The sequence below is a fragment of the Octodon degus genome, unplaced genomic scaffold, assembly GCF_000260255.1.
Source record: "Octodon degus isolate 3935 unplaced genomic scaffold, OctDeg1.0 scaffold00172, whole genome shotgun sequence".
NCBI lineage: Eukaryota > Metazoa > Chordata > Mammalia > Rodentia > Octodontidae > Octodon > Octodon degus.
The window spans coordinates 2,425,243-2,437,678 of NW_004524748.1; the positions used below are offsets into that span (position 1 = coordinate 2,425,243).

Below are 12,436 nucleotides of genomic sequence, written 5' to 3' on the forward strand. Positions count from 1 at the left end.
CTAGTGGTAGTGGTGATCTGAAATAAAAATGCAGAATTAAGGCGGAAATCTGGTCTGTGAAATTGCACCAATACTCAAGGGAACTAGAAATAACTGTAGCTTTACCACGCCCGGAGCTCCTCCGATCTTGGGGTAAGTTAGCAGCATTACACAACTTCAAGCCTCCAGGAACAATGGTGGTGATTGACAGAGAACACTGGAAATGAGTGGGATGAAATGGGCATGTTATGTGGGCTGAGATATTCTAAATGTTTCCAATGAGGCCTCACTGTACAAAGAGATTTTACATACATTTGCATTTCAATTTTGACCAAAACTCTGCAAATTGACAATTATCCCCTTACTTTTTCTCTGTGAAAAGTCACTCACAGAGCAGTAAAACAAATGAACACAAAAACAAAGCTCGTTATCTGGGAAAGCCCAAATGTAAATTCAAGTCTATCTGATTCTAAGGCTTTCACACCAACCACAAAGTTACACACACTAACACTTGCAGGAACAAGACAGGAAACGTGGTAGATTCTGACAAACAGGCAATGTAAAACTATAATTATGTCTTTGCCATAAAGGTTTATGCAGGAAACAGCTCTTTCTTTTTTCCTGTTATCACCTGCTGCATTCATTTCATTCATCTGGACCAAGCACATCGCATTCCTAGATTAAAGGAGGAAAGGCTTACTCAGCCGCAGGTTCAGAGCCCACGAGCTGCTGGCTCCAAGGCATAGTCAGCACAGAGAAAGGGCACAGACAGACCCAGCTGCAAACTCTGTGACAGCTGGGAGACAGAGCACAGGGAAGAGCTGAAAAGGAAGGGACCACAGCCTGGCATAGTCACCAAGGCCACACCCCACCTCCTTCCACAGGCCCACTTACAGGTAGGTCACTCAGCCATAAACTCGTTGGAGCCTTTCCCTATCTGTGAGGCCCCCACACTCACTGTCCAAGCACCTCTCCTGGAGGACCTTCATTTCATCAAGCTGAATCCAGATCAACAACTGTACCCACTCTTCTACCCTCCCCAACTTCTGTGCAAGGTGAACCACTTAAACAATTACCATAAGAAATGCATGTGTTATATATAGTGTTGTAAACTCAGTGATACTGAGTTTCTCAGCGTTCAATTCTACATTGGTCTGATATAAAGGACAATAGAATAATGAATATATCATGGGTTCTTGGAATTTAAGAACAAGTCATTTTATGGAATTTGGACTATGTAGGGTATTTTCAAAGTAACCAAGTTTCCTTTAAGTCTTGCTAAAACTGTCAATAAATGCACAGTAGATGTGGAAATGAATAAGTACAATCTTAATGAAAGGACTCAAAGTGAGATATTATGAGAAATTCTTATCTGTTAAAAGATAAAATTTAATTGGGAAGTCACTATGTTTATTTATCTCATTAATTTAGGTCACATTTTCATAGCTGGGCCATTTTACCTATTTACTATTTTTGTGGCCTCATATAAATAGCAAACAAGCATAAGGTAGTAACATTGATTTTATCTAATAACTAACTTGATTGGGTGTGTGTTATGGTTTGTGTCTAGTTGTCCCCCCAAAGCCTCATGCAGTCATGGGCCAGGGACTTCTAGAGTTTGTGATTAACTCATTATCCACTGGGATTATGGGTGATCTAAGGCTGGGATTATGGGTCTTAGTACTGCTGGGATTATGAGTATGTGTACTTCCCTCAGTCTGGGACAGAGAGCCTCAATGTAATATAAGAGAGACAGACTTCCTCTCTCGGTTGCCATTGTTGTTCTGCCGCCATAAAGTGGATGTTCTTTGTCCTGTGACGCTGTGCCTTGGAGCCAACTGCATGTGGACTGAAACCTCCAGTAGCTATGAGCTAAATAAACCTTTCCTTCCTGCATTTTGGGTGTTGGGTATTTGTCCCAGCAATGAGAGAAGAGTAACTGAGACAGTGTGCCTTGGTTTTAAAACAGTCAAAGAAAATTAATATAGCTTTTCCCTATGATAACATAGTTTGCATCTTACTTTTTTGCATCTTATTTTTTGCATCTTATTTTGCATCTACTCAGTCAATGAGTGAAAAGGTATATTTATATTTTAAGACTAGTGTATCAGGAATCTATGATAATTTTTATTCAGAAAGCAAAGCTATGTGTCTATAGTTCCATATCCTAAGTAGGCATATTTTTTCTGTATATCTAATATTTTAAAAGAAAATGTAATATTACCCTTTAGTTTTCCATTATTTCCTTGATAAATGATAACAAATATCCTGGCTTCATATAACACACAGTAAGCCAAGCCCAGAATGGCTCTGGCACAGAAATCAAAAGGCTTTAGTTAAGGGTGTTTGCTCTGACACAAGTGAGAAGCCAGTTTCCCTAGCCTGGCCTCTGCTAGAGGCTGCCCACATTCCTGGGATTGCGGCCCCTTCCTCTGTCTGCAACGTGCCTTCCCGGCCTTCATCCCCACAGCTGAATCTCCTCTCTCCAAACTGAGCCTCCACTTCCTTTTTCTATTGGCCTGTGTGGCGAGGTTGGCCTTCCTGGATAATCAGGATACTTTTATCATGATGCAATTCAGTCATTTCTGAAAGGCTCCCACAAGCACGGACATGACAGGTTTCAGAGAATAGGACTTGGATTTCTTTGGGGGACTGTTTTTCTGGTTATCACACGTCAAATCTTACAGTATTCACGGGCATCCATGCTCTGCTGCTGTCATTTGAGAAATTCCTTAAAGTGTAAACAAGAACTTATACACATAAAATACATGTGCTCATTTTCATTACAAAGTACTCATTTTAATCAAGTTACATATTATATTCAAAATATGTGAATGATTTCCTAAATCGATTGAATGAGTTTTCTAGTTTCCTAAGGTTAACAACTGAAACAAAACAAATTAGCAGTGCTAATCTGTTGTACTGTATTGATTTTATATTCATTTGGGACTATTTTCTCTGGATGGGGAACTCCAAAGATCTCACGCTTGATGTCTGCTACAGGTGGAGGGCAGCTCTCCTGAAACGCTGCTTGCTTTGGATTGGGGATACTTACATGTCCATAATCAGAAGCTTGGGCTTGGAACAAGCTAGCTCACACAGGAAGCTCACGTGTGCTTGCAGCGCACCTCCCCTACGCAGCTGGGAGCTAAGTACAGCCATCAGGTTCTGTGTCTCAGCACAAGAGGCAAAGAGTGGTATCTTCCAGGCAGATCGGCATACCAAAAGTTTCAGGATTTTATACATTTACAATTTGAGACTTCTCAGATTAGGGTTGTTCAACCTGCATGGAATATTTTCAGCAACATATACTTTGCAGAGAAACTTACTTTCCTGTGTTTTCATTACTCATCTTCTTAAACACAGCATAAAGACAAAATAATTGAAGCTGATATATGTACATTTGCACTAGCCAATCTGAGCACTTTCTGAATATTTCTGAGTTAAGCATCAGTGTATAAACTATAATTTTACTGGTTTAAATAGTACAAAATAAGCATGGTTTAACTAGTCTTTTAAATTTTTAATTATTTCATAAAAGTTTTAGAACCTATGCCAAATAGTTTCCTTACTTTGGCAATCAGATTCATTTTTTACAGTTCTCAATTCATTTTATTTTCTTACCAATTAGCATCTAAGTATACATTTACATATTATTAATCTGCCATGAGTCTACTAAATCCTACACAGATGTTGACACTACGTGATGTTTATTTGTGGTCGATTTTCTTTCATGTTACAGTATTATAGTGCAATATTTTCTACAATATGTATTTTAAAGTAAATGTCACTGCATCCAATTTTGTGCTTCAAACATATTTAGATTTTCCATTAATCCTAGAAGCCACTGCTGCTTGTTCTCCGCGAGCCACAGTTTCAGCTGCTGAGTCAGTTTTCCAATCCTTCCTCTGTGTCCACAGGAAGGCGGCCACACTGTGCTTGTGTCAGGCAGCGGAACGGGCAGGCCTCTTCCACCTCGGCCTTCGAAGCTGCTCTTCTCTCTGCTCTGGACACTCTTCCCCGTGCTTTTCCCCTCATTCTTTCATCCTTGTTTTTCAGACTTCACATATGTTCTCTTGGGTGACTTCCTCACACATCAAGTCAGCCAGTTTCTTCATATTTCTGTTCCTCAGCAATATTTTCTTCTTGCACTTTACCATCAAGTCAATTATTTATGGTTTCAGGTCTTCATTACAGTCCTTATCCACATAGATTCCACCTAATATGCAGTGGGCATAGGCATAGTGGCTCCCAGCTGGCACTGTTCCACTTTGATGGAATTCTGGGGCTCTTACATCTGTGAGGACCAAGCCCCATAGCAACCGTCGCTAAGGTAGGTATCTTCAGAAGCCAGGAGCCACACTGAATGATGTAGTTTGAGTGAGGTACAGTACAATGACTACCGTAAACTGAAAACACAAAAGCACAGATGCCCTATGAAGGAGGCAGAGCCAACTCAGCTCGAGCCTATTTTGGCCCAAAGTACTGCAGGTGCAGTGCTGCTTTGTACTTCATATTAAACGTGACTCTTGGGTGTTTGGGACACCAGGAGCCCCTCCACAGCTGAACCTCACCCACCACCACTAGCCTGAGTGTCTGCTTTGAAGCCTACATGGGGTGCGATTCTTCCCCATCACACATACGTGCTCAGCCAGCCACACTCTCCTTCCTCTCCTCAGAAGCAGGGCTCCAAGAATGAACTTTGTATAGTCTTCACTTGCATGTAGAGCATTACAGAAATAAAATCACAGGGAACATTTTACAATTGCTTCATCTAAATGGAGTCCTTATAACTTTAGCTTATTTTGTTTTGTTTTCTTGAGACAGGGTCTCACTATGTAGTTCTGGCTGGTCTTGAATACACCATGTACCCATAGCTAGCCTCAAACTCACAGCGATCCTCCTGCCTCAGCCTAATGGTGCTGGGATTACAGGCATGGGCTACCACACTCAGCTGGTCCTCTAGATCTTGCTCTCGAGGATTAATGGATCGTATTTTTCTGGAGGCCTGCTCTCTCTCTCTCTCTCTCTCTCTCTCTCTCTCTCTCTCTCTCTCTCTCAAAATTGTTCATATTTTCCCAAGGACTATCTCTTCTTCATTTAACCACTGAAGCTGAATGGTTAAATAAATGTGTATGTTGCACATTTGCAAATCTATATTTTATCCATCAGATAATGCCTTTCAGAAACAGTTTGTTGTCTTTTCCACGTTCTACAGCATGGATGAAAGTCCGTGAATTCTGCCCTGTCCGTTTCAGAGTTCATTCTCAGTTCTTCTTGTTTTTTGTATTGAATGCCAACATCAACTTATTTTCTTTTATCCTCATTTACTGTCTTATGCCATCCTTTCTGCTAAAAATTACTGCCATTTTCTCCAAGAAGTCTGGTCCTTTGTTGAGATTTGTCCCTTGGGGTTATTTCTCTAGAAAAGCTTGCTGGAAGGTACCAGCCCACCCCAGGAAAGCACCCGCTGCCTTAGGGCAGCCTTCTTCTCTGTCCCTGGGAAATGTGCAAGGCTCAGTTGCTGTGCCAAACTAATAACATTGCATCTTGGGGGACCTTGAGATACATCTGCCTGAATTCACGGGCAGGGTCTTTTTTAGAGTATTCTATTCCTAGAGATTTGCTTTCTGCCTGATATGCAGTAGGTTCCCAAGAAGGGTTGATAAACAAAAGAAGACAAAGCTGGGAGGTTTCCCAACCAAGTGGTCTCCTTTAATTAAGAACATTTCCACGTACACATGAAATAGCCAGACAATGGTAAAGAGAGTTTAGGATCAGGATACCTAAGAAAGTATATTCCCATTTATGACAGAAATTTTTATGAATGTCTAATATTTTTGCATATCAGCCAATTTTAACTTAAATATTAATCATTGATTTATATTTGCAGCAGCTCTGTGGATTAGCTGTTAGGTATAAAATACTACATGGGAGCGAGAAATAATATTTGAGAGAGAATTATTTGGTGAGGGAGAGAAAGATTTGACGAAGGGGAAAGACACGTTTTGTCTTTTATAAATACTACTCTAAAGCAGAGAATTTATACAGCTGACACTCGCAGAGGAGTGCTACTTAAAGCAGGCAGGACACTGCGTAAAAGGGAGGTAGACAGAAGACTAGCATGAGAGAACTGGGTCCTTGTACAGTTTCTGAAGCCATAACAATTTAGAAGCCATTTTTCTTTTTCTGTATTTTAGGGAAGGGTCTACAGGATGGTTAGGATCTCACTACTAGGATGGACTCATAGTGATCCTCCTGATTACAGCCGCCCAAGTGCTGGGATTACAGGCGTGTGCCACTATGCTCAGTCTCAAATGCTGTCTCAGCACACCCCGGGACGGGGCTGGCACGGCAGGCCCAGGGATCGATCCTCCGGCCCCTGCACCTGCTTGCAGGCACTTTAATCCACTGAGCTGTTCGGCCAGCCCTTAGAAGCAATTTTTCCCCCATAATTTTATTGATAAACAAATAGTGACGAGACAGTTTCAAACCAAACTGGTAGGATAGTTTCAATAATTAACACATTGTATACATTCTTCCTAGTGGTTATTTGCTGTACAAGATGCAGACATGATATCCTATTTACAAACTCTATTAGAACAAATCCCTCTATTCATTAAGAAAATGTACATTCTCACAATTTTGAAACAGTAAAATTCACAAGGTTTTTATCTTTATAATAAATATTTCCTTTGAATTGTAAGGTCTTACTTCCACATAAATGTTTCATTTAGCAACCCAGAAAAAGGGACAAAATGCTGATGGAGAAGTCATTTGGCTATCTTTCCTTTTCTTCTCAATCATTCAGTGCATACTTAGTGTTTTCTGTATGTCTGAAACTGTTTCACTATTATTTTTTATATATTTATTTATTTATTGCAGTGCTGGGGATTGAACTCAGGACCTTGTGCTTGCCAGGCAAATGCTTATTTTGCTAAGCTATCTCCCCTGCCCCATCTGACACTGTTTTAAATGCAAAAAGTATGACACATTTTTCTCAGAGTTAAGACAAAAATAAAAATTAATAATTATTTGTAAATATTAATTTTCCAATAGCACTCATTTTTCATTAAGATAATTACCCCCATAACTCTTCCGATGGTGAACATGAATAATCAGAAGAGCTTAAGTGCGGTAAGACGTCCTCAGTACATGCTGCCGAAGCAAGCGCTGAAAGACTGCTTTAATCAAACAGTCTTCCTTAGGAGCTCTCAAAACTGGGTACTTTTCCCTTCATTTCTTAGAAAAATCCATTAAGAAAGAAGATTGCTCAAATAAGTAGTATGTGCTCTGTGTTTCTGAAAAGAAACAAATAGCTGAGGAGAAAAGGTAGAGAGTAATGGAAGACAAGTACGTTTGAGCTGGAGCGAAACATGCATGAAATTGCGTGCATTAGAAGAAAAGGTTTGTCAGCAGGCTACAAAGTGAGGCCTCTGCTCAGAGTGCTCTAGGTTGGTGGCTACTTATATTGTTTTCTTTCTCACACAAGTCATCCCTGTACCGTAGTTAAAGGAAAGCAGCGGTCCTTGAGGCTGCCAAGATTTCCATCTCAAGTCAGGTCACAAGGGGTGGGGTGGAGTGACATGGAAAACGGAAGAACAAAAGCCATGGCACTGGTAAGTGGTGAGGTTTAACCTCTTCTGCATGTGGGTCATCTCCTGGGAAGTCAATATCCACTAAGGAGGAAAGTAAAATCTTAAAAGAAAACGCAGAGGCTAGAAAAATCATGCTAGAACTAAGGTGTGACAGGAACTGGGAAAGTATTGATTCGTTTGTCCCAAATTTTATTAGAAGTAGAGTATGCCGTCTGATAATACAGAACAGGAGTAAGAGTATATGACTTAGAACATATTAAATACAGTTTTAGTGGGTAAAAAAATGAGCACAAGACATTCAAAAAGGCAATCTCAATAAATCACTTTACAATTGCTAACTTTTCTGCTTTTCTTTTTTATTGGCATCTTGAAAAGAAAGTTATATTAGTTGAGTCCTTAAGGATAAGTTTCCTCTGAGGTTGTCATTGTTCAGTTATTTATTTACTACTGAAGTTACTACAAATTGCGCAGAAGGTGCAGCTCAGCATCCAGAACTCACCAGCTACAGCCCCTGTATCGTTTTCCGCAGAACTGGTCAGTTGCCCTTGATATTTTACTTTTCTTATGAAAAGAAATGAAAAATGTCCACGGTTAAACTTTTTCCTCTAAGATGCTTTGCTATTACCAATATGTTTTCCTAATTTTTTTGGTTTTCAACATTTTCCAATATGAATAATCTCATCTTAATATCAACACTGTTGTGGAAACACACACAGAATGTGTGTAAAGAACATAAGGATTTAGAACATAAGAACATTTCCTCCACATGTCAATATAAAGATGAAAACATTCACAAATGATCACTATGTTGTAGTCATGTGTCACTTCACAATGGTGGTATGTGCTAAGAACTATGTCACTGGGAGATTTTTAACATAACATACTTTCAACACTTCATGGGACAGCTTACCACACTAGGTGTGCGGTATTTCCTGTTGCTCCAAGGCTACCAACCTATAGCAAGTTATTGAACTCAACACTAACAAAGTGATAAGTAGCAGGAAATCTAAACAGAAATGCAACAGCATAAGTACCAGGTGGAAGGAATCTTCGCCTTCCTTAGGGCGTAAGACCACCGCCATACACAGGGTCTCTAATCTGCATGTGGGTCATCTCCTGGGAAGTCAATATCCACTAAGGAGGAAAATAAAATCTTAAAAGAAAACGCAGAGGCTAGAAAAATCATGCTAGAACTAAAGTGTGACAGATGACTGTTCCCTAGGCACCAGAGCTTGTGCCCTTAAATCCAAATGGAAATGATTATTACTGAATTACACAAAAAACCAAATGTAACATTACTGAGGTTATTTCATGAGAGCATTTTCAAGTATAAATATTAAAATCCTAAATCTGAAGTTTGCCCTATATTAATGCAATAGATGTGTCTCATTCAGAATCATAATGATATCATTAAGTACAAAGTTTTCTCTAAAACAGAAGCCACATTTCTCTTATTTATTTCCTCCCTCTTCCCCCTTTCTTTCTTGCTTGCTTGCTTGTTTGCTTCCTTGCTTGCTTTCTTGCTTTCAAGAGTCTCCTAGCCTCAGATTACAGGGATTATAGAAAGGCACCACCTCACCAGGTTGAAAAATAAACTTTTAACTTACTGGGAAATAAGAGGCTCATTCTAAGATGATGGCACTCTTCTCAATGGCATTAAATAGCTTATGCATTAAAGCTTCATGAAATGATTAAAAAATAGGTTTGCAATGATTCATCTGCTCTAAATAAAGAAACATACATTAATAAAAAATAGCTCAGGGAAAAAGACAAAGGAAGCAGGCCTGTGAAGCACTTGCTTTCAGCAATTGCCATAATTACACCAATGAAAATCATGAATTAAATATTGAACAAGATCAATAACTCATAATAATATGAAGGGAAAAATCATTGAGTAGAAATACAGCGGAACCTTAAGAAGAGGAATGGGAGGTAAACAAAGCTCTCCCATTCTCTGGCTTATCTCCTACATGTGACAAGTGTATAACCTGCTGGGTAATACTGTGTCTATCTGCTGGTAAGGAGAATTGAATGATAGAGCAGGTGCACACATTGAATCCATGTAGTAAGTGGCACGTAAGTAAGGTTTTTAAGCATTTGAAAATCATGGTATTATGTTCAAGAAAAGAAGAGTAACTGGTGTTGAACTAAACCTGCAATTACAAGGTGAGCCTCAAAATAGTTTAATGGTTTAATAGTTTAATGGTTCAAGGCTGAACAATTCAGCCTTTTTGTTAAGTAGTCACATCATAGTCACAAGTCATGCTTCCTGACCACTGGTTGCCTTCCACTAAACCAAACCCCATTTTCAATGAATCAACATAGTTGATATTATGATTCATATCTCCCTTTGAATTATTTTAAAATTATGTTATCTTTACTAATGAAATTCCAATTATGAATTATATTTTTAACTGGAACACATTGAAGACAACTTCAATAAACACAGTATATGGTATGAATTAAATTATTTAAAAAGTAGCTAGCGAGTATAATTCGGTTAATAATTCCTATTGAGGGAAACATAAGACAAATATTTTAATATATAAGGAACTTATTTCAAAGGCAGTCAGTACACTTTCAGGATAATGAGGAACCTCTAAATAGAGGTTGTTAAGAATTCAAATTGTCCATCTCTGAAAACATGAAAGGAACTGTGTGGTAAGTCATAATCCTTTTTTGCAAAACTATATGAGGAAGTTCTTATTTGCATTGAAGTGATTTAAGGAGATGTTTCAGAATGAGTTTGGCAGAGGATTCTAGAGTGGTGATCATCAAAGAAATTCTGATGAAATACAGGAAACTGAAGAGACAGCTGTGAAGTTTCTTACTTAAAAAAAAAATCTATGATAAAGGCTACAACCAAACATTTCAATTCTGCTTCTATATTTCACAATGTGAAAAAATTTAAAAAAATTGAATATTAGATTTCTATTTGTTCTTAAAAACCAGGTCCGCCTTATTATATAATGGCATAAAATGCTTTTCTAGGGCATGATTCTACATGTTTTACAATGCTACCCACGTAGAACTGTCATCATCACAACAGGGCCTATGAATTTGGTTTAGTCAAAATATCATGGTTGTAGTAGAATGGTTTTATTTTTCATGAAAAGCCTGTAGAAAAATAATGTAAGGACCACAACACAACTGAAATTTCAACAAACCTGTGAACTTATACTTTTTCATAACAACAGTACACGAAACTTCACTAGGTGAACTTTCTCCCATTGATCATGCTACGAGCAATGCAAAAATAAAATTTTCTCTTGATTACTTTCATCAGCACCTTAAATTTCACTTCAGTCTTATTGGATGAGTTTCTCTCTGTTTTTGAAGTATGTGCACTTCCCAGCTCATGAGTAATGTGCTCTTCTTTAAATAGTACCAAAGAGCAAAGCTGAAACCTCCGAGCACCATAAAGCTGTGATCCCGGATATTTGGCTCCTGAGACATCAAAGGAAGATAGAATGAGGGATTTGTTTGTGGTCCCAGGTTTTTCTATCTCTGGGATAAGCTGTATAGCTCGTAAGAGACTACAGGATTTCGTCAGTAACTAGATATCCAATGAATAATTAACTACTCAGATAAATTTCTTTCTTAAGAGATGTTGAAAATTTTGGACAGAAAAGTCAGAAAATGTTCCATGTTAGATTGTTTGATTTTTTCATTATTTCAAAGAAAAGTGTGTTGCTGCCTTGTGCTGTATCTGAAATGTTTCAAAGACATACTTGTTGAGGCTGTGAAAATATCCCATGAAGAGTACTTTAGAATATGCAAGCATTGTATTTTTCTACAGCCTGTTCCCTCTGGGTGAATATAGTAATTATCAGAATGCTCCTAGCACATCACTATCAGTAATATTTTTTATTAAATTCAGAATTTATTATTGTCTATACCACTATCTATACAAGAATAGTATTCTCTTTCTGTCCTATTTGGTAGACCCAGATGGATGCAGGATTGGCATAATGATTCTCAGTATTTTCCTAAATGTTTCACATTTCTGCATTTAAAAGAGTCAAAGTAGGTATCAGTGTATAGAACATATTACTAAATTTAGGTGTTGTGAGAACATGCAGGCATGATGTAATTTTTTCCAGGGATGGGTTGAGTCTATGATACCAACAAACTAAAACCAGTTCTTTTTTTTCATTTATGATGACTCCTGTGATTCCACAGTGAATATTTTTGTCTGTGCATACATACAAAGCAAATTTATTTTTTTCTTCTTAGAAAAAAAGTATAGAAATATACATACTGTAAGGGACACATTCATACTGCACTTCAAGGTATTTATAGGTTCCTGGACAGGGGTCTGGGAAAACATCAGGACCCGCCACCACTGCGCACTGCGTCCTGTTATTGCATCTGGAAGCAAAAGCAGAGAACAGAGAGTGAACTCAGGCAACGCAAGATGATCATTTTCATCAATGCAACATATCAGTTCCAGTTACATACACTGAAATAAAGATTTAGGTTGACTTAAGACATTACTTTTTAGGCATCACTTATGTATGTACTGGCAGTGTCAGGTATGTTCTACTTTTGAGCGATAGCTTCGTGCCCTTTTTCATTTCCTTTTGAACAACGATTTCCCAGGTCAGCCTTGTGCATGTGATCCTCCTGCTTTGGCTTCATGGGTGTGCACCACATGCTCGCACAACTTCGGTCTTATTAAAGATATGTCCTGGGTATTATGTCTTTAAACACAAGTCCTAACAATCAATCCATTCAGTTTACTCATATTAACTAATACGTGGTTGAGATCAGCACAATTTTGAGGTACAGATTAAGTATTTTGAAGCAATACAAGCTGCTCCATAGTATACTGCCTATGTGAAGACAGGTGCGGAAGA

General features: G+C 38.5%; 1 protein-coding gene across 1 annotated transcript in view; it reads right to left on the reverse strand.

Moving 5' to 3' along the window:
* The window catches only part of Adgrl3 (adhesion G protein-coupled receptor L3), a 384,605-nt gene extending 372,372 nt beyond the window's left edge, over positions 1-12,233 (reverse strand). Inside the window, exons 1-2 of the mRNA XM_023703486.1 lie at positions 12,124-12,233; positions 11,839-11,948 (exon numbers count right to left, since the gene is read on the reverse strand). Of these exons, the coding sequence (XP_023559254.1) occupies positions 11,839-11,948; positions 12,124-12,233 (220 nt within the window). The remainder of the gene's footprint in view (positions 1-11,838; positions 11,949-12,123) is intronic.
* Positions 12,234-12,436: the final 203 nt, after the last annotated feature.